Genomic DNA, 22,733 nt, shown 5'->3' on the forward strand with positions numbered 1-22,733 from the left:
AGATAGTTCTCATCACCTAAAAAGTACTTGCAGAATGTATAACAAGCTCTCCTTTACAAAAAAGGGGCCGGGAGTGGTGGCTCATGCCTGTAATCCCAGCACTTTGGGAGGGTGAGGCGGGTGGATCATGAGGTCAGGAGTTCGAGACCAGCCTGACCAACATGGTGAAACCCCATCTCTACCAAAAATACAAAAATTAGCTGGACATGGTGGCGTGGGCCTGTAATCCCAGCTACTTAGGAGGCTGAGGCAGAAGGATCGCTTGAACCTGGGAGGTGGACGTTGCATAGCGAGCTGAGATCGTGCCACTGCACTCCAGCCTGGGCGACAAAGTGAGACTCCATCTCAAAAAAAAAAAAAAAAAAAAGGAAAATACTGTTCAATGAAGAAAAGCTAAATACATCACCTGAAGTCACAGAACAAGTCAGAAAAAAACCTGGCTGAAGTCTTTTCCCCAGACTCCAGAAAGAGGTAATCGAATCCCCATAAAAGATGCCTCCTATTTTTAAAAGTCCAATATGTTGAACTTATTGCACTATTTTCTTTCTTATTGTTCCTAATCTGTTGGATGCTGTTAATTAATTTTGTTAAGAAGCAGATAGCAAGCCTAGAGATGTCCTATGTACAATTTCTAAAAATACAGTCAGATCCTTCAGGACTAAAGTTACAAAGCTTTCCAATATGCTTATAAATAAACCATTCATTTTTCACCAACCTGAAAGCCATGATTTATAAAAATTAAGTGTCCTAAAAACTACATGATTATAAGCAGAAGTTACATTCATGATGGAATTATGTTAGCAGATAAAGTTTCTAAGTGTTAGAGTAATAAGTTTGTTTTCATAAAGTTATGGCAGTAAAAAAGTAAGAAAAATTTTGCCTTTTAATACAGCAATTTTTGTAATATTTGTGGATTAATTTTTGAGAGTTTGGTTATTTAGATCTGTCCTAGGCTACAATTATAATCCAGAAATATGCCAAACAAATAGTGAATGGCTAAAACATGTACTTGAATCAAAGCTTATGAGGATTCTGTGTCAGGCCTTCATGCAGAACCTATTTATTTTCCTTATGCACAAATGTAGAAAGATCGATTAGATAATTTTCTATTCAGAACTATATTTAGAAGTTGGTACTTACATAGCTAAATTTGGATAATGTAAAAAAAGTCATAGATGGAATATCTTATTCTCTAATAATTCTCTATAAATGAAGTATTAGTAGAAATACTCCAATCTACCTGAGTTGTCAAATGGTAATATGGGTAGTGTTGAATTTATTGGAAACAAAGTTTAAAACTCTGCCTTTTACTTAAAATAATTCCACTGCACTGGTTAAAACGGCGGAGAGAACAGTAAATGTAAAATACTGATGATTTTGTCTGGCATTCAGTTTAGACAGAAGAGGTCTGGAAACAGAGAGGATAAAATGGGAGATGGAAAACTCATGTTCACCCAGTCCCAATCCCATATTTCTTTCATAATGTGAATTTATCAAGATAACTCTAGGGCTTAAGGATATATGTCATATGACCCCCAAATAAAAGCCAACTGCTCTATCTGGACCTTAACAATAACCATGATCATCTGTTCCAGTGCTGATACCCATCCCAGTTGCTAGTATGATCGAATGCTGCAAGTTCTTCAACAATGCCCCCCTACATCCATTAGACAGGTAAGGAATGCACACAAGCCAGAAGTGGTCAATGTATCATTTCTGCAAGTAATAAAAGCACTTAAGGTTCTCTTATTATCCTGAGTATAATTTTAATTGTATTCCTCAAGCTTTGAAATAAAGTTCTTATTTTTATTAGTTTCCAGACAAGTTATAATTTGTCTTTCTTTTTCGATCCAATGCCCCTTGGGAAAACATCATATGTTAGATTGTATGTGTTTTGCAACTTTTGACAAGGAAGTAAAATATACTCAGAAGCAATACTGGAATGTGATTTTTACCATAGCATTGACTTTCAGAAGCAAATCCTCATTAAAATAACTCTCCACATTTAAAAGTCTTTAAGATTACTATAGGCTAAATTATTAAATGTAGATTATTTCTAGGTCTTATACATGTTAGATGCTTGAACCAGGTAGAAAAATGTTGAAGTTTTACCACCTCTCAAATATCGATTTTTTTCTAAGTATTCAAAATTCCCCATTACATCGTAGCATCTTTAGAAATGTGTAAATCCACAGCTTAGAGGTTAAATTTTAGCTTTCAGTTCTGTTAGGGATTTATTGAATCCAAGAATTTGATTTCAGAGATCAGATATGCACTGTCTGATAAGTTAGACTAGCTACATGTGGCTATACAAATCTGAATTAAACAAAATTGAAATTGAGTTTGTCAGTTATACTAGCCACATTTCAAGTACTCAAAAGCCACATGTGGCTAATGGCTACCATACTGTACAAGCACATATACAATGTCTCCATTATCACAGCGAGTTTTCCGGACTATACTGTATTAGACCAACAGAGAGAACGTAATCTGTATAAGGCCACAATTTGTTAGTAACAAAGCTAAAACTAGAATTCAGGTCTTGAAATTTCTATGCTTACTCGCTTGCTACTAACCACACTACCTCCAAGAACTAACACACAAAGAAAGTAAAAAATCTGAATACAATAACTAACAAGCTCAATCTTATATAAAATTATCTTATTTTCATGTGAAGTTTAGAAAAAAACCAAGTTACCTGGCCACCAAGAAAACCCAATAAATTCCAAAAAGCAATGTGAAGAGTAACTCCTCCAAGCCTTAGAAATTTGAAGAAAAAACAAGCATTCTTATACACCAGTAACAGACAAACAGAGAGCCAAATCATGAATGAACTTTCATTCACAATTGCTTCAAAGAGAATAAAATACCTAGGAATCCAACTTACAAGGGATGTAAAGGACCTCTTCAAGGAGAACTACAAACTACTGCTCAGTGAAATAAAAGAGGATACAAACAAATGGAAGAACATACCATGCTCACGGGTAGGAAGAATCAATATGGTGAAAATGGCCATACTGCTCAAGGTCATTTATAGATTCAATGCCATTCTCATTAAGCTACCAATGACTTTCTTCACAGAACTGGAAAAAACTGCTTTAAAGTTCATGTGGAACCAAAAAAGAGCCTGCATTGCCAAGACAATCCTAAGCCAAAAGAACAAAGCTGGAGCCATCACGTTACCTGACTTCAAACTATACTACAAGGCTACGGTAACCAAAACAGCATCATACTGGTACCAAAACAGAAATATAGAACAATGGAATAGAACAGAGCCCTCAGAAATAATACCACACATCTACAGCCATCTGATCTTTGACAAACCTGAGAAAAACAAGAAACAGGAAAAGGATTCCCTATTTAATAAATGGTGCTGGGAGAATTGGCTAGCCACAAGTAGAAAGCTGAAACTGGATCCTTTCCTTAACTCCTTATATGAAAATTAATTCAAGATGGATTAGAGACTTAAATGTTAGACCTAAAACCATAAAAACCCTAGAAGAAAACCTAGGGAATACCATTCAGGACATAGGCATGGGCAAGGACTTCATGTCTAAAACATCAAAAACAACAGCAACAAAAGCCAAAATTGACAAATGGGATCTAATTAAACTAAAGAGCTTCTGCACAGCAAAAGAAATTACCATCAGAGTGAACAGGCAACCTACAGAATGGGAGAACATTTTTGCAACCTACTCATGTGATAAAGGGCTAATATCCACAACCTACAAAGAACTCAAACAAATTTACAAGAAAAAAACAAACAACCCCATCAAAAAGTGGGCAAAGGATATGAAGAGACATTTCTCAAAAGAAGAAAAGAAGACATTCATACAGCCAGCAGGCACATGAAAAAATGCTCGTCATCACTGGCCATCAGAGAAATGTAAATCAAAACCACAATGAGATACCATCTCACACCAATTAGAATGGCAATCATTAAAAAGTCAGGAAACAACAGGTGCTGGAAAGGCTGTGGAGAAATAGGAACACTTTTACCCTGTTGGTGGGATTGTAAACTAGTTCAACCATTGTGGAAAACAGTGTGGTGATTCCTCAAGGATCTAGAACTAGAAATACCATATGACCCAGTCATCCCATTACTGGGTACACACCCAAAGGATTATAAATCATGCTGCTATAAAGACACACACACACGTATTTTTATTGCAGCACTATTCTCAATAGCAAAGACTTGGAATCAACCCAAATGTCCATCAGTGACAGACTGGATTAAGAAAATGTGGCACATATACACCATGAAATACTATGTAGCCATAAAAAAGGATGAGTTCGTGTCCTTTGTAGGGACATGGATACAGCTGGAAACCATCATTCTCAGCAAACTATCGCAAGAACAGAAAACCAAACATCGCATGTTCTCACTCATAGGTGGGAACTGAACAATGAGATCACTTGGACTCTGGAAGAGGAACATCACACACCGGGCCTATTATGGGGAGGGGGAAGGGGGGAGGGATGGCATTGGGAGTTATACCTGATGTAAATGATGAGTTGATGGGTGCTGACGAGTTGATGGGTACAGCACACCAACATGGCACAAGTATACATATGTAACAAACCTGCACGTTATGCACATGTACCCTAGAACTTAAAGTATATAAAAAAAGAAATTATTGGGACAAAAAAGAAATCAAAACTGAAATTATAAGCTACCCAGAAATTAATGAAAATAAGAACTTTCTCAAAGATTATGACATGCAATTAAAATTATTTTCAGAAACATAGAGAGCCTTAAATGATTTTAATAGTAAGGACTGTAAATAAAGTAAACATTTGAATTTACAAATCTAGAACTAGTATAACATTAAAAAGTGAGTAAAAGTAAAGAAAATTAGTAACTCTGAACATCTACAGCATTAGGATAAAGAGAAGATAAAATAAGTCTGAGGAAATTAAAGGTATACAAGAATATGACATGTTTTGGGTGAATGAATTTGAAAATCCAAAAGAAATGGATGCTTTTTGGAAAATGCAAATTAACAAAATTGCCACAAGAAGTCAGAAAATCTGAGATGAAAAGGCACAAGAATAACCTACAAATTGTTAAAAATTGACTATTTGTATTAAAAAACGAATTCAACATCAATTTAAATAATGACATTGATAAATTCAGGATGAAGAACTTTGATTAAACACATGGAAACCACTGACTACATTCAACTGCCATTCAGTTTAAAAAATTAAGCAAAGGACTAAAGGCAAACTGCTAGAACAGTATAAAGAACATTTATTAGAAGCACAAACAGCAAACATAATATTAAGTTAAAACCCTAAATTAATCCACCAAAATCAAGTTCCTCAATCATTACTATTTACATTGTTTTAATGATTAAATTTAAAATATTTTCAGATAATTGTGTAGAGTATCTAAGAATTTTTTTAAAATTATTATAGCTAATAAGAAAATTCAGTAAAATGAATAGGTATAAGAAATATACAGGGCCGGGCGCGGTGGCTCAAGCCTGTAATCCCAGCACTTTGGGAGGCCGAGACGGGTGGATCACGAGGTCAGGAGATCGAGACCATCCTGGCTAACACAGTGAAACCCCGTCTCTACTAAAAAATACAAAAAACTAGCCGGGCAAGGTGGCGGGGGCCTGTAGTCCCAGCTACTCGGGAGGCTGAGGCAGGAGAATGGCGTGGACCCGGGAGGCGGAGCTTGCAGTGAGCTGAGGTCTGGCCACTGTACTCCAGCCCGGGCGACAGAGCGAGACTCCGCCTCAAAAAAAAAAAAAAAAAAAAAAAAGAAAGAAATATACAGAAATCAACAGTTTTCCTTTATATTAGCAATAGACATTTGGAAACTGAAATTGACTATTCAGTTCAAAATATTGACAAGAAGTATAAAATAATGTAACAAATGTAATGGAGGTAAAATGAGACCTGGATAGTAAACTATACCATGTTACTGGACAAGATGACTTAACTAATGCAAACTCATTTAGTTCTTCCCAAACCAACATATTTCATGTTTAGTGTACTGCACTGACCTTATAGTACTGTCTCCCACAGATATAAAAATATTCTCTACACAGGAAAGGACTTTATTGGGTTTGCTCACCACTCTACCCCTCATTGTTAATACAACACTTAATGCAAAAAGAAAAAAAATTAATTTTGTTGAATAAAAGCTATGCCATGGATCACACTTTACAAATAAAGAGTTGAGGTCTAGAAAGGTAAAGTGACTGCAGGGACACAGCTGCTGCTTTTTTTTTTCCTTCAACTTTTATTTTAAGTAGCAGGGTACATGTGTAGGATATGCAGGTTTGTTACATAGGTAAATGTGTGCCATGGTGTTTTGCCATATAGATCATCCCATCACCTAGGTATTAAGCCCAGCATCTATTAGCTATTCTTCCTGATGCTCTCGCTACGCCCATACCGCAAAAGGCCGTCTGCATGTGTTGTTACCCCAATGGTGTCCATGTGTGTTCATCGTTCGGCTCCCACTTACAAGTGAGAATATGCAGTGTTTGGTTTTCTGTTCCTGCATTAGCTTGCTGAGGATAATGGCTTCCAAATCAGTCCAGGTCCCTGCAAAGAACATGATCTCTTTTCTTTATATGGCTGCATAGTATAGTATGGTTTATACGTACCACATTTTCTTTATTCAGTCTATAATTGGCAGGTATTTCGGTTGATTCCATGTCTTTGCTATTGTGAACAGTGAAGCAATGAACATAACACACACGTTTCTTTATAACAGAATGATTTATGTTCCCATGGGTATATACCCAGCAATGGGACTGCATGGTCAAATGGTATTTCTGCCTCTAGGTCTCTGAGGAATCGCCACACTGTCTTCCAAAATGGTTGAACTAATTTATACTCCCACCAACAGTGTAAAAGTGTTCCTTTTTCTCTACAACCTTGCTAGCATGTTTTTTTTTTTCCCCCTTTAATTTTTAGTAATAAGTCATTCTGACTGGAGTGAGATAGTATCTCATTATGGTTTTGATTTGCATTTCTCTAATGATCATAATGATCAGTGGTGTTGAGCTTTTTTTTTTTCTTCTTTTTTGTTAGTGGAGTCATGCTGTGCTGCCCAGGCTGGAGTGCTGGAATGCAGTGGTGTGACCTCAGCTCACTGCAACCTCCACCCCCTGGGTTCAAGTGATTCTCCTGCCTCAGCCTTCCAAGCAGATGAGATTACAGGTGCATGCCACCATGCCTAGCAAATTTTTGTATTTTTGTAAAGATCAGGTTTCACCGTGTTGGCCAGGCTGGTCTCGAACTCTTGACCTGAAGTAATCCACCTGCCTTAGCCTCCCAAACTGCTGGGATTATAGGTGTGAGCCACTGCCCCTGGAGATTTTCTTCATATTTGTTGGCCACATGTATGTCTTCTTTTGAGAAGTGTCTGTTCGTGCCCTTTGCCCACTTTTTAATGGGGTTAGTTTTTTCTTGTAAATATGCTTAAGTTCCTTACAGACTCTGGATATTAGTCATTTGTCAGATGGATATATTGCAAATATTTTCTCACATTCTGTAGGTTGTCTATTCATTCTGATGATAGTTTTTGGACACAGCCGCTTCTAAGTGTATTTGAAAGAAACACGGAAGGTTCTTTGTATTGGGATGTTGTTTTTCAAAGGTAAACTTTCCTCTGTGTAGTGGAAAGAGATCCCTACAAAACTATAGACAGAAGAGATGGGTTCTAGGGCTTAGCTACTAACTAGAGTTTTGCAGCCTGGGCTGCGTCACTTCATTTCTCCTGATTCAGGTTTTCTGCTAATAACATTAGGGTGCTGTATAGCTGAATGATATCAAAGAATTATATCCTTAATTCCTTACTGTTAGGTGGGATAACGGAATTGCAGTTTATGAAAAGAATCCTTTTATAAAGAAATTTGAAAATAATCTTTCAGATAATGCCAAAATGTTTATGGATGGAATACGTGTAGCATTTGCTTCAAAATAATCTGAGGAGAAGGGAAATTGAGTACAGATGAAACAAGACTGACCATAAGTGGATAACTGTCTAAGCTGGATGTATGCATTTACTATTCTATTTTTATAGAGACTATATTTAAACATTTTTTCAAAAGTGTTGATCAAGATGATCTCTAAACCAAAAGAACAGAGAAAGATTTCGCCAACTGGGAATGCGAAATTCAGTCATTTAATAAAATTCAGTCTTCAGGATTCATTAGCTTTTAGCTGCAGGGTCACCAGCAGTAGTCATTAGCCCTTTGGTTTCATTCCCTGCTAAGTCATATCAGCAACACTATGATTTATCATATTACTAATAATGGGTTTCGAGGAAGCCTCATCTACCATTTTTAATATGTCTTCTCCTCCTTTTAAGTGAGCTGTTTAATGAGAAGAGGATGCTGCAGTCATACAAATGCATCATTAGCCAAAAGGATATTTATAGCAAATATCAAACTCACTCATTGTTCATGAGAGAGACAGAGATCGACTGATTCAAAAATGACCAAAATCCCACTCTATGCAAAGAAGTCTGCCTTTCAACAACAGAGGAGATGGAGAATATTTGATTAAATTCTTACAAGAGTGTCTGGTAGGCAGTGTAGCAGCATGGTTTGGAATCAGGTATCTAGCTCACCTTTCTTTCAGTCCATGGGTTGAATATATCCACGTTCCAGTGAAGAAACAAAGTCTTAGAGGTAAGCAGTTGTTCAAAATATATCATATGAAACACAGCAAGGAGAGAAATATTTCCTTTCCTCCAGATAAAAAAGACTCAGGTAGCAATCAAAAGGCAAAATCTCTGTAAGATTGTTGAAGATGGAGAAAGTCTTTCACATTCTCATGTCCCTTTGCTTCTGTCAAAGGTTAACATGTGAGGGCCTAGGCTGGGTGAAATGGCTTGCTAATGAATTTGCTTTTGTTCCTTTCAGATATTAATCTTTTTAAAAATTATCTTCAGTATTCCTCCCTTTGCAATAATTTTGATATTTCTCCAATTGTGCTTCAATGTTTCCCATTTAGCAAGTATTGCAAGATAATTTTATAAATATTCTTTGTGGAGGGCCTGAAATTTTCCAAAGAATTCTTTGATTGGTAGATTATAAAACACAAAATGGGTAAATAAAATGGATAAAGTACTTCATATATGACATTTAGGTTAATTATAAGTGACTGGGCAGTAGAAACTTTTGAATTTGGGTAAAAGCTTAAAGAAAACAGGATGCAGAAGAACAAACATGCAAATGGTCCACCTACAATAAAATCCCACCACGAACAACAGTCATGTATACTCAACATATATCCTTCAAACTACAACAGGCTTTACCTGACAACCATTTCTTCATAAGGCTTACGGAATGCTATACAGATTTTTCTGTATTTTGCATGTTGTTTTGCTTCCATTCTGAAAGGCAGTTAAATATCCCCAAAAGTACCTGCGGCAGAATGTGAAGCACATAAGAGCAAAGAAGACTGTACTTCCACTTCTCTTTCCATCACTTGCCACAGATGTGAACTTGAATAGTTAACTCCCTTGGCCTGAATCTCTTCATCTATAATAACAGGAATATTTGTATTTAACTCAGTTTCTGTGAGAATAAAATGGCAATAAATATTCAGAACCTGGGCAGTGGCATATGCTTAATAACTGTTAGTTCCCTCCTTGTAAAAATAGATTTAGAATTTAGCTGTGGCTTTTAAACCTTAATCATAGCTTTTAATCATTGACAGGATCTTTCAAGTAAGAGAAATTTTCCTCACAAAATGAATATATCAAATATGTCAGTTTCTAAATATACCTGTAGTCTGAAAAATATCAGGTGTAAATAAGGAAACTAAACATTAATTTTCAGTATATTTTCCAGATAGTCATAGATAAAACTATTATTGGATAACCAAATATAGCACCCAGGAAAAGTATAATCAATAGCTTATGTTTCTAATAACATCCTAAATCGGTGAATCACTAATAAAAAGTTGCCTTTCTGAAAAAAATGCATGTCCATTTGTTAAATCTCATGAGAGGAAAGAATATTTTGCTCTTGGAAATTCTGAAGACATTAAATGCACTTTTAATCAGCACAGGAAGTAAAGCTCCATCCCAATGGGTCAGTATTTTTATTCTCTAGTAGGGCAACAGGGCTTGGCTGGGTTCTTCCACAGTCCTCTGTGGAAAACAGAACAGGCTAGGGGGAACCGCCCAGAGGTATTAGAACCATAGATGGAAAACACCCTTATATGCACCAAGGCTTAGCTGAATATGAGCTTAAATGGGCAAATATGTTGGAAACATATTAGAGTTTTTTTCCTCATTTTTAAAGATTACTTAAAAAGACAGTTGACTGTTTAGAGCAAAAATAATAGCAAAATATTGTAAGATTTATATCACGTGCAGAATTAAATATGATAAATAGAGAGGATTAATGGCAACAAGAAAAAGCCAGGTTCATGAGCAAAAGTGGTGGTAATCATATGTTAGATGAGATCTTACTGTCTCACTTTTGACTGACAGAAGAGCTAGGAGATACCAGCATGTAGGATAGATGCTCAGAAGTAGAATTTACAAAGGCAATAGTCAAAAGCACATCCCAAGGCTCTTGGGACCCTCAGCAGGACCAAGGAATACAGTATAGGAATAGCAAAGGTTTTGTATGAAGGATTTATTTGATGAAAAGTATCCTACCTACCCCCACATTTCTCAGCAACCAAGGAAGGGGTAAGAGTATGCCTGCTGCTCACTCCATTGACAACTCAGAGCCTGAAAGATGGGGAGTGCAGATAGGGAGTGCTGCCTGACTCCTACCTGAGAAAGTTAAAGGGGTTGTTTTGAGGAAGTAACTACACTATCACTGGAGGCAGTACAAGAAATGTGAGTGCTTCCCACATGGGGGCCATGTGAGAGAGGACCAACCTCAACAGGTTTTAATGCTTTGTCAACAGGATAGCCCAGGAAGAGGGACCCCACCGGTAAGAGTCTATGTGTTAAGTGGACCACAGAAAAGTCAGAAGCTGCTGGAGAAGCATCCAGCCATCACCCATAGGAGCAGCTGCTGCAGGAGGAACCAAGAAGGGGGTCTCTAAAGATGACCGCTCACCCCAATCCACATGCACAGAGGGATCAGCTTTAAATACTTTTATGGACCAGAGATCATGGAGCCAGCAAACAGTATTACCAGTCTCCTGCTATGTAAAATCTTTCCTGCCCTATTTCCTTGCCTTCCCTTTCTCTTGAATTTTGATCCTGGTGGACGCCAAACAGTGAGCTAGAAGAGGAGGGGAGTAGAGAAAGAGCAAAACAATACCATATAACCTTCTTCAAATGCAGGCAGACTGTAGCTGGGAGATCAAAAACGAGGAAATGCATTGCTTTTGAATGATTATTAAAGCATTGTTCACTGTTTTGGAATGGACCCTCTAATGTCTGAATGAAGACTGAGTTTATGAATTAAAGTGACCTAAGAGCTGTTTATTTTCCTGGAGTAAGCTGAAATGTCATGCAGCCTGAGTATTCATTAATGGCAGAGGAAAAGCTTCCCTAACAGAATAGGTTAAAGAGTACCACAGGAGATGAAAATAGCTGTGCTTTTATTCTATCCCACATCTAGAGTTTGTTCAAAATATTATAAACAGAAGAGGTACACACACATTCACATACACGCTTGTTACAATGGCTCTCCTAAGATACATTCACTAGCACAGAATAGTCATTATCAATGTTGTTTTTTTAATATAACTAAAGAGAGCAACACTGGAATTTGATGAGAGATAATTGCTAGAAGCCAAAAGGAAGGTCTCCAAAACAAGAAGAAAACGATTAAATGCCCTCCAGAAGAGTAAGGTACGGCTGCCCTTTAAACAATCCCAGAGAGCAGCTTTTAAAAGAAAAGCCAAATTACAGAAGAAAATAATAAAGCTTTTAAAAAGCTGATCTCAGTGTTGGTAATAGAGTAGAAACAGGGTGAAAGTAAACTGGGATAATTTTTCTGGCCAGTAACTCAGTGATACATCAAAATCCCTAAAATACTGACAAAGATATTCTATTTCTAGGGATTTGTACTAAGAAAACCATCGGTGACACAATGACATAAATTCAAACATGTTATTAATGATATTAAACAGTTAGAAAAACCAAACTGACACGAAAAAGTAGCTTTCAGACATTAGACAACACACAGTATGGGACTACCTGGGGCTACCATTTTGAAAGAAGAGAAGCCAACAAGATAGGTCTACAATTTCCCCCAGCTTACTGCCTGGAGAGAATTTGTAAGCTGCAGTACAGGAAGTGAAACCCAGCAATTTTGTTGGCTTTAGAGAGCCTGAGGCAACTACAATTTGAGATCTGAAAATACCAGAAAGGAGGTATTATACAGAGTGAGAGCTCAGATTTGCAGAGGAAGAAGTTCTCAAGTCTTTGGCAGAGTATGGATATGTGCATACATGAGAAGAAATTAGTCAAAGCCTGAAAAAGAACCACTAAGCAAGCATTAGACAAAAAGAAGAAGAAGAAAAAAAAAAAAGGCTCAAAACTAACACAGGTCTAGGCACAATTCACAATCCTACCAAACAGTGAGGAAAGATTGTGTAATATATGGAGCATCAGGCAGAGTCCTCTGAAGAAAACTGCCTCAGTAGTGGGGCTAAATTAGACTGCAACTAAAGGCTACTCTCAACTAATCTTAACACAGCTTAAAAGGAAATACTGAAAAAGATCAACCTGAGAGACATCCACAGATTTTATACCACAAGAAACATCCAAGGATGTCCTTCAAGCAGAAGGAAAACAACATCAAACGGCAATCTAGATCTGTGCATAGAAAAAGTGCAACAAACAGAAAATATGTTGGAAAAATACAAAAGATTTTTCCTCATTTTTAAAGATTACTTAAAAAGATAGTCGAGTGTTTACAGCAAAAATAAGAGCAAAGTATAAGGTTTATGTCACATGCAGAATTAAATATCACTAAAGAACACACACAATAAGGGCAGAAAATAGAAGTTTACTATTGTATAATTCTTACATTATATATAAAGTCATATATTACTTGAAGTAGATTGTGATAAAATACATATATGGTAGACCCTAGAGAAGCCACTAAAAAGTAATCCAACAGTAATGATAAAATACTCAAAAAATACTTAACTGATCCCAAAGAAATCAAAGGGCAAAAAGGATAGATGAAGTAAACAAATAAACAAACAAAAAAAAAAACCTGACAGATTTAAATCCAACCATATTGATAACTACATTAAATGTAAATGGTCTAAACCTCCAATTATGATTTAGAGATCATAAGATAACAATCTAACGATATGATTACAAAAACTTACTTAAAAATAAAGGTGTTCACAGGTTATAGGCAGAAGAATGGAGAAACATACTTTGAAGAGTGACTATATCAGCATCAGACAGTAGACTTCAATATAAGGAATATTATTGAAGAGACAAAATGACAGATCAATTCATCAAGAGAATGTAAGCTTAAACGTGTATGAATGCAAGCAGTAACAGCTCTAAAACAGATAAAGCAAAAAGTCATATAACTGAAAGAAAAACAGAAAAATCCACAATTACAGCTGAAGATCTCAAGACTACTCTCTCAGTAATTGATGAGACACAGAACACTTGAACAATACTAACTGCCTGTTTGATCCAATTGGCACTTACAGAACATTGTACCCGGCCGGGCGCGGTGGCTCAAGCCTGTAATCCCAGCACTTTGGGAGGCCGAGACGGGCGGATCATGAGGTCAGGAGATCGAGACCATCCTGACTAACATGGTGAAACCCCGTCTCTACTAAAAAATACAAAAAACTAGCCGGACGAGGTGGCGGGCGCCTGTAGTCCCAGCTACTCGGGAGGCTGAGGCAGGAGAATGGCATAAACCCGGGAGGCAGAGCTTGCAGTGAGCTGAGATCCGGCCACTGCACTCCAGCCTGGGCGACAGCTTCTCAAAAAAAAAAAAGAACATTGTACCCACCAAGAGCAGAATATATATTCAAGTGCAAGTGCAAATGGAACAGTTACTAAAATAGACTACATTCTGGGCCATAAACAAGTCTCAAGTTTAAAAGGACTGAAATCATAAAATGTGTTCTCTCACCTCAAAATAATTAAACTGAAACATTTTTTAAGGTTATGTGGAAAATCACCAAATATTTGGAAACTGACATACTTTTAAATAAACAATGGGCCATACAAAAAATAACAAGGAAAATTAGAAAGTATTTTGAAGAGACTGAAACAATATAAAAATCTGTAGGACATTACTTGCTTATATTAGAGGAAAAAAGTGTCAAATCAATGATCTAAGGCAGGAGTTGGCAAACTTTTTCTGTAAAGAGCCAAATGGTAAACATTTTAGGCTTTGCAAGCCACACAGTTTCTAACCTAACTACTTAACTCTGCTGTGGCAGTACAAAAGCAGCCATAAACAATAAGTAAATGAGTGGATATGGCTATGTTCCAAGAAAAATTTACAAAATAGGCAGTGGGCCAGATTTGGTACAGGGAACACAGTTTGCTGACCCCTGTTAGAATATCAGCTCCAAAAATGCAGAGAATTTTGTCTGTTTTGTTAACTACTGCATCCCCCAAAACATTGTCATTTATATTTAATAGTTCCTGACGCTTAATATATGCCAGATCAATACATGTTGAATGAATTAGTGAATTCAATCCTCAGAACAAGCATGAGTTAAAAATTGTCATTTTACCAATGAATATACTATAACAGTGATACACTACATGATCAATAAGTAAAGAACCAGTATTTATGCTCAAGTCTGTCTAATTCCAAAGTTTTATGAGCTTTCCACTACATTACACCAATAAGACAAAGGCATTACTAATTGTAAAAGTTTCACATGACCTCATATGGATTTTCCACCTGTCGTTCTTTTCCTGAACCTCAGGACCAAATGAACAATACACTAAAGTTAAAACAATATCTAGAGATTTATGCTTATTTCTTCACCTATGTCATAATATATTTAAATATTTATATTTTGGATTAATATTTGGATTACAATTGATGCAACTAAACAGATTGAATCTTGAACACAAACTCCCTTGTAGTTTTATAACCAGGAATACTAGAGACTTAACTTATTTAAAACAGGTAGCATGTCGAGAGAACCCAATCAATTTTATGTGCTCAAATACGTAGCACATATGAGTATGACATTAATTCGTATTTATTCTTTTCAAATACACAAAGATGTGAAAAAATGTGAGGGAGTAAAGGGAAAAAAAAAGACACCAAAAGTGTCCCATTCTTTCTTGCCCTAAGAATGCCTCATTCAATCCTCTCCACATAGAGGAGGGCTCTTGGCTCTTGTGCCACTCATGTACTGCAGCACTGTCCAGTGGGCTGCTATTTTGTGCTTTCATAACCAGCTCTCATTGCTGACCATACACATCTGCTTCCCTTCATAAGTCAATAATCAATGCCAGCTGTTCTCCAAAAATAGGCATTCAGAAGGCACTAGAGCAGCTCTGAATATAGATTCAGCGGACTGCACATCTTTCCATCATTTATTTGCTTGCCTGGGGTTTTACCATCATCACAATCAACAGGGAGCTTGAAGGAGCCAACTACTGCTTTGTCAAGTTTTCCTCCTTTGGATGCTCAGGGTAGAACTGCTAAAAATCTGTGTACATGAGACCAACACTGCATACTAAGAAGCTATTAAAGGGTAAGACAAATAGCACCCACACTGTTTGCTTGCCCTGAAGGCTTAATGTTTATTGTAATCTGATGCTGTAATGATTGATGATGATGTCATGATGCTGAGAACTCATGGCTCATACAGCCATTGAAAGATTATTAAACTCAGGAAAAAGATAAAAGTAAATGAAAAATGATATAGTAAAGTTGAATTTTTCAGCTTCTTGACTGCCAGATCTTGCAATAAAAACATATTTAAATTATATAAGTCAACAAATCTTTGGGACAAATAAAAATAGATAGCTTACTGAAATTACATAAGGAAGGTAAGCTCTATCTTTATCCATAACCAATAAATGAAAAAAATGTGCCCTCAAAGGGCTTAATTTTGGTGCTTGAATAGGGACTTAGGATAAGCAGGTTGTATTGGCTCCTGTAAAATCATCTCGCTTATACCAGCGTATTTTAATGTAAATATTTCCTTTTTAATTTTAAGTAATAGAGCATTACTTAACAGCTACTATTTAGAGAGTGCTTGCAGTGTTCACTTCATTTTCTTCTCACTTAATCCTAGCCAAAACATGTGCTCCAGATCACATAATTTGTAAGGGGAAGCAAATTAAAACCAAACTAAACCTCATGGAGTAGATTCTGAAGCTGCCCTGAGTCTCAAACAGTGAAAATATGCATGGTGCATCCCATACAAAGAAGTTAGGAAATGATTATCAGTTATGAAAGTAACAAAAAAATTGCTAATCAGAAGTAACACTACCAACTTCCACTACCAAAACAGTGGAACCAAACCCCAGAACACTTCTTATGCTTAATTTTTCTCAACTAGATTTTCATGATGTTCCTACAGAACTCCAGAGCTGTTCACCCCACTAGGTCGATTCCTTCGGGAACTCATGGGCTCCAAGTTATATTGAGAAAAGTATAAAGTAATAAACATTTGTATTTTAATCATTCACAGGAATCGTAACAGGATATGTAAAAATATGATACACATCTGCAAAGCTTTCCAACAAATAACTATATAGTGTACACTGTCACTATGAGAACTTCCAGCCTTACTACATGCTAAATCATAATATGAACAAATGTTATACTGATATAAAGATGCCCATGTTCCCCGAAGGGAAGAAGATACTTAACACATTTCTGCTTCATACCCAGGACCACTGTGCAAACTGATTTCAAAAATCATTAGTAGAGAGAAATAGATGTATTTAAAACCCTATTGCATTTGTTCATAGGACCCAATGCTTTTCTCTTCCTTCCCAAGAATCTGCAACTTCTTATAAGAACAACAACCTATTTACCAGGTACTATGTGTCAAGCTCTATGCTATGTACTTTGTACGCATTGTCACATGTATTCCTTCATATAGTCCTATAAAGTAGGTACTATTATATGATTCCCATTTTACAGATGAGGAAAAAATAGGAAATTAGCTCAAGTTGCACTGCCAGCAAGTGTCAGAAATAAGACTTTAATCCAGGACTATCTCACTACAGGGCCTTGCTCTTACCCACTAAGCTAAGAAAACCAAATGAGACCCCTAACATTATCTGGTTTCAAACCCTCACTTTATAGATGAGGGCATTTTAAGCCAAAGAGCATAAGTGAAATGTTCAAGGTCACACCTTGATTACTGGTAGAGTGAGTGCTAAAATCCAGGGCTTGCTTTCCTATACTCACTCTACTACCCCATATGGCCCTTTTCTAAAATTTGAAAACAGAAATACATTGTAATATCCTACGCAAGTATTTCTATAAACTTTCTATCTGATTCACTGTGTGATACTCAAGAGACTCTCCCTGATTTTTTTGAAGCAATCAAAAGCTGCTAACACTTGTAACTATGGCTGATTCTGAAAGATCAATATTTTTACAACTAAACTAACAATATAATCCACAATTTGCTAAGACTTCTTACTATGATGGCTCAATGATGTTTTTCTCTTACATTTTAAAATGAGGTGAGTTGTAATCAATCTTTAATATGCTGGTTCTCAAACCTGGTCATATATTAGAACCATCTGAGTTGCTTTGACTGACCCAGTGTCCAGGCTACATCCCAGATTAATTAAATTAGAGACTACCTGGGCTGGAACCCAGGCATTGAAATTTCTTAAAACTCTGATTTGGAAACTAGGGTTTGAATAATTATCAAAACTTAAACAACATTTCAAGTGACATCAGATCAAACGAGCTAGACTAACATGATCTCTAACACTGTTATCAACTGCATTAATCCACCTTCCTCAAAAAATTATTAAAAAACAAATTTAAGAGATTTCAAGAAAACTGTCATATCATAGACCACCAGCCTCAGTTATTTGACAAGATTCTTCTTAGCTGGTTCTATAGAAAAATATGGAAATCCTTGAATACACATACAAAGAGCAACTGAGCTACCAGCCAAAATGAGCTCATAATCATAAACACACCCATTGTTGTTTCTATGCATGTACTTGGGAAGCAACAACCTGGTCTACAATGAACTACACTCATGAATTAAGCAGTGATAACAGTCCTCTTTCCAAAGCTAATTCTAGGAGGTTTCTTCACTCATGAATTAAGCAGTGATAACAGTCCTCTTTCCAAAGCTAATTCTAGGAGGTTTCTTCCTTGATTTACGTCATTAAATGACAACTGCGCATTTCACAATGATAGTAAACTCTCATGTTTTGAATTCCATAGTAGAGGACAATGATTATGGGGTCACATGACCAATCAAGATGATTTCAATCACTGATTAATAGAATTAACAATTAACAACGTTAAGTAACAATTAACAATGCTAACAAACTTGTTAATTGTTCTTCCTAGTTTAAAACTTTAGTTATGGTAAATATTTGTATTTCTTACTTTCATAGTATAATCAGCCCTTTTTCTGTTTTTTAAGTCTTCTCTAACTTGGTTTCTTCTAAGGAAGATGTTTTGGCTCTGATCTTGCCTACTTTCAGTCCCAACTGAAGAGTAAATTGGCAAAGCTGAATACTTCTCAGTGCTTTCTTAATTAAAATTTGATTCTAGTAAGAAATATATATTAAAATATTTCATTTTTAAAGAATTGTGATCTCATGGCCCTTTTTCTTAGTATTTAAAAAGTAACTCTCCTGATCCAAACGTAATTCAGAATAAAAAATGTCTACTTACAGGTATCATCCAGTTAGCCAGGTCACCATATTTGGAAACCTGCATCGCTCCTAGCATTGTCAGATCGACATGTCCCCTGAGAAAGAAAGAGGAAGAATAAAGTGAACCTCACAAGCTTTTGTCCCCTTTGCTTGAACTTGCCAGCAATTAGAATAACTTCATACCACCAAAATATATTTGCTTCCCCCCACCACACAACTGATTTCCTAATAGAGCTCCACGCTGACAGAGAAATAATCATTAAGAATTCTTTTGTGAAAAAAATGTTATAGTATATATTGGCTCAATAACAAACTATGAACAGGTGTACACAGGAAGATTGTTTCCTTCAGTGAGGCAGAATGTGACTATCTGAACACTAACACTAGCTAGAAAGTGAACACAGTTTGAAGAAAATGTTAGAATCCTCAGAAAGCACCTTATAAATGTTTATTTCAGTCTGGTTGGCACAAAGACATGGATTTCATTTTGGGGATTCTTTTCCTAACAGTGGGCTGGATATTCAATGTCCAACATTCGATGTGAATAATTTCACATCATGCAGCCAAACAAACTCCTGATAGTTTTCTGGCTGGGAAATGTGACTGTGTTTCAGAGCCTCGCTAACACACTCAGAGGATGACTCAGCTCATTCCACACAGTGTGAAACATGAGGGGCTCTGCTATTACGTACCCTCTAATCATTGCAAATGATTCATCGCTGGAGAAAAAAGAGGCTCCTGGAAGAATAGTAACTGTTTCCTTGCCTAAACACACACACACACACAAAAGAAAGAAAAGGCTATTAGATTTCTAAGAGTATCATGGTGAACAGAGGTCCATATCTTCTCCATTCCCCAAAAAACTTAAACTCCCTTTACCAAAATGCAGTGACATAGCAGGTGGGGGGACACAACAGGAACCTTTTGTGGTGGAAAGTATTTTGTCACTGACATTGCTTTTGCCTTTGCACGATGACAATAAAAAGCAGATCACTTTTTGTTTTCTTATTGTCTGGAAATTCTCTACAGCAGCAGTCCCCTTTTTGGCACCTCAGAACGGTTTCGTGGAAGACAGTTTTTCCACAGACTGGGGGATGGGGATGGTTTCAAGATGAAACTGTTGTTCCACATCAGCTTATCAAGCATGAGGTCACCATAAGGAACGGGCAACCTAGATCCCCCATATGCACAGTTGACAATGGGTTCGGTTGGGCTCCTACCAGAATCTAATATTGCTGCTGATTTGAGAGGAGGCCAAGTTTAGGTGGTAATGCTCTTTGGCTTGACTGCCGCTCACCTCCTGCTGTGCAGCCTGGTTCCTAACAGGCCATGGACAGGTACTGGTCCACGGCCCAGGGGTTAGGGACCCCCGTTCTATAGGAAATGCACTCCTCTATTGTCTATACCTCTCCAGCCTCTCATCATCCCCATTCCCTTCACAATCCTCTGCTAAATACTACTTGGGAATGAGGAGGAAGGGAGTTCTGGGGTAACACCTGTCAGAATCCAATGCTACTGTAAGTCACTGGGACAGAGAGACTGTGGAATCAGTATGAACATGAGAAGGAATGCAATTTTGAAGAGAATTACACAGGATATGCACCGCAGTTTCTTTTTTAATCAACAAATAACTTTCAGTGATAAGAATAACTTCTGAGACTCTAACGTACAGCATATAGTATTAACTATAGTTAATACTATACTATATAATTGAAATTTGCTAGAAAAGTAGATCTTAAGAGTTCTCACTACAAAAAAAGGTAACTACGTGAGATGATGGATGTGATAATTAACGATTGTGGTAATCATTTCACAATGTATATGTATATCAAATAATCACGTTATACATCTTAAATATAAACAATTTTTATTTGTTAAGTATATCTCAATGAAGCTGGGGAGAAATAAAATTAAAATTAGAAAACACATATAGAAAAAAAGGACCCACCTAATTCCTTAATTTCATTTGGCCTGAACTCTCCACTTTTCATCTCTCTCCACTTTTCTTTGTTTTTCTGACTCATCTGTACCCTCTTGCCCCATAAGCTTCTATTAAAACCACAAGATTTTCATAAAATCAGGGAATAACATGGTAATATTGGCCAACGTATTTAAGGTTAACTTCCAAGAGGTCTCCTTGGAAGGACATCTCCCAAGACTTACATCTCATAATGAAGTTCAGAGCTGGAAAAGATTTTCAAGGTCATCGATTCCCCATAGAACTAATAAAATCATCTGACTCATATCTAAGCCGCTCCCATCTTGTGATCTATTTCCTGTCTATTCAGGAGCTTCAGGGGCCTGGGAATAGCTTCTGGTCTCAACCAGGAAGGTGCTAACATACCACTGTGCCAAAGATAAGTCACCTGTTTGAGAACACCCCATGCGTGGCCCCAGTATAATAGGGCAGACAAAAAGAAAGAGAAGCAAAACTGTTATTCCAAAATTGGAAAGGGAATAGCTCTCAGAAACAAAAGGACCACAAGCAGTCTGAATATCCCTAGCTATGCAACACAGTTATATCCTCAAATTCTCAAGTCGTTCCCGAAAGCCAACTTTTCCATCAATATCCCCCTCCATTCAAACTTGAGTATGGAGAAAGAGTAAGCTTATTTATAAATAAATAAATATTTCATCTTGATATAAATATATATCTCTCGAGGGAGTTTTATTCTAAATGATGGAAACATCTTTGTATCTTTTAAAATACCACAAAACTGAAAAGTTTTTAAAATACTTCCTGGTATGGTTAGCAGGGGCTTTTAAACAGCATGTAAGATTTAGTGGATTAAAGTAGACAATGCATGCAAAGTCCTTACTCTAACTTGCCTGGATCAGAGAAAGGGCTCTATAAACATCACCTTTTATTATCGCCATTTTTGTTATTCCTCTCTCCAAAGCTACTTATAAAAGAGACAATGCCATTGCCCCTCTAGGGATAAATGCCACAGGACCAAGCAATTGGCTTATATGGTAGGGTTGGACAGCCAGCCTGTGTGAGCTCTAGGTTTTAAGACAGGCATAACACAACTAAACCTTATTCTAGACACAACGTCTATAACCTGCAAACTCAGACCCTCATCAGTCCTGTAAGGCGGCAAGTCAAAGAGGAGGAATTTTTAGGACAAAAAGGAAGAAAAACATTAAAAATCCCAGTTCTTTTTTTAGGAGCTAAATAACACTGACTTCCAAAAGATAATCTGTACTGGCTGATAATACATACAATGCATATTTACCATGTTACAGGAAACTGAGATCAATGAGAAGAGCTTTGGATCTCCCTATATTATTTGTGAAGCATAGTTTTATTAAAGAGCCCAGAAAACAACTCTCTTGAAAAAACATTATCAAGGCATCTGCTAATACATTACAGTATCTTAAAAATTACATTCTTTTGAAGCAAGGTTAATTTTCAGCCTTTTTAAACATCTAATATCTAAACAAAAATAAGTATCCTAAAGTTGAATCCATGGTTTTCACATACAATGCCCAAGTTTGGTCAAGAAAAGTCATAACTAAAGACAAGCAACATAAAGAGGCCTTTCTTACTTGGATATTCTTGATTAATTTCTGTCTCCTCCAATTTTTCTTTATGTATATCTGAATTTTTCATATATGGGCAATAAAGTTATCAATTTCATGGTCACTGAGTTCTTTGGCTCATGATTTAAAGGTCATCCACACAATAGTAAATGCCTACTATATGCCTTAAACAGTGTTATAAACCAAATTTGGGTGATCTAAACTAGTGGTTTGCAAACTTTAACATTCATCAGAATCACATGGAAGATTTATGAAATGCAGAGTTTCTAATTCAGTAGGTGTATGGTGAGGTCTGAGAATTTCATTTCTAAAACATTTCCAGTGATGCTGATGCTGTGGGTCTGGGGACCACACTTGGACCACACTGCCCTAAGCAAAAGGAACTTACTATACAGAAGGAGAGATAAACAAATAA

At 36.7% G+C, this 22,733-nt stretch overlaps 1 protein-coding gene across 3 annotated transcripts in view; it reads right to left on the minus strand.

The window, feature by feature from the left end:
• The window catches only part of OXCT1 (3-oxoacid CoA-transferase 1), a 145,924-nt gene that overhangs the window by 51,184 nt on the left and 72,007 nt on the right, over positions 1-22,733 (minus strand). For all 3 annotated transcript variants that reach the window (XM_023216456.3, XM_023216457.1, XM_023216455.1), the window contains exons 12-13: positions 19,468-19,540; positions 18,795-18,870 (exon numbers count right to left, since the gene is read on the minus strand). In XM_023216456.3, coding sequence (XP_023072224.1) covers positions 18,795-18,870; positions 19,468-19,540 — 149 coding nt within the window. The remainder of the gene's footprint in view (positions 1-18,794; positions 18,871-19,467; positions 19,541-22,733) is intronic.

The sequence above is a fragment of the Piliocolobus tephrosceles genome, chromosome 4, assembly GCF_002776525.5.
Source record: "Piliocolobus tephrosceles isolate RC106 chromosome 4, ASM277652v3, whole genome shotgun sequence".
Taxonomy (NCBI): domain Eukaryota; kingdom Metazoa; phylum Chordata; class Mammalia; order Primates; family Cercopithecidae; genus Piliocolobus; species Piliocolobus tephrosceles.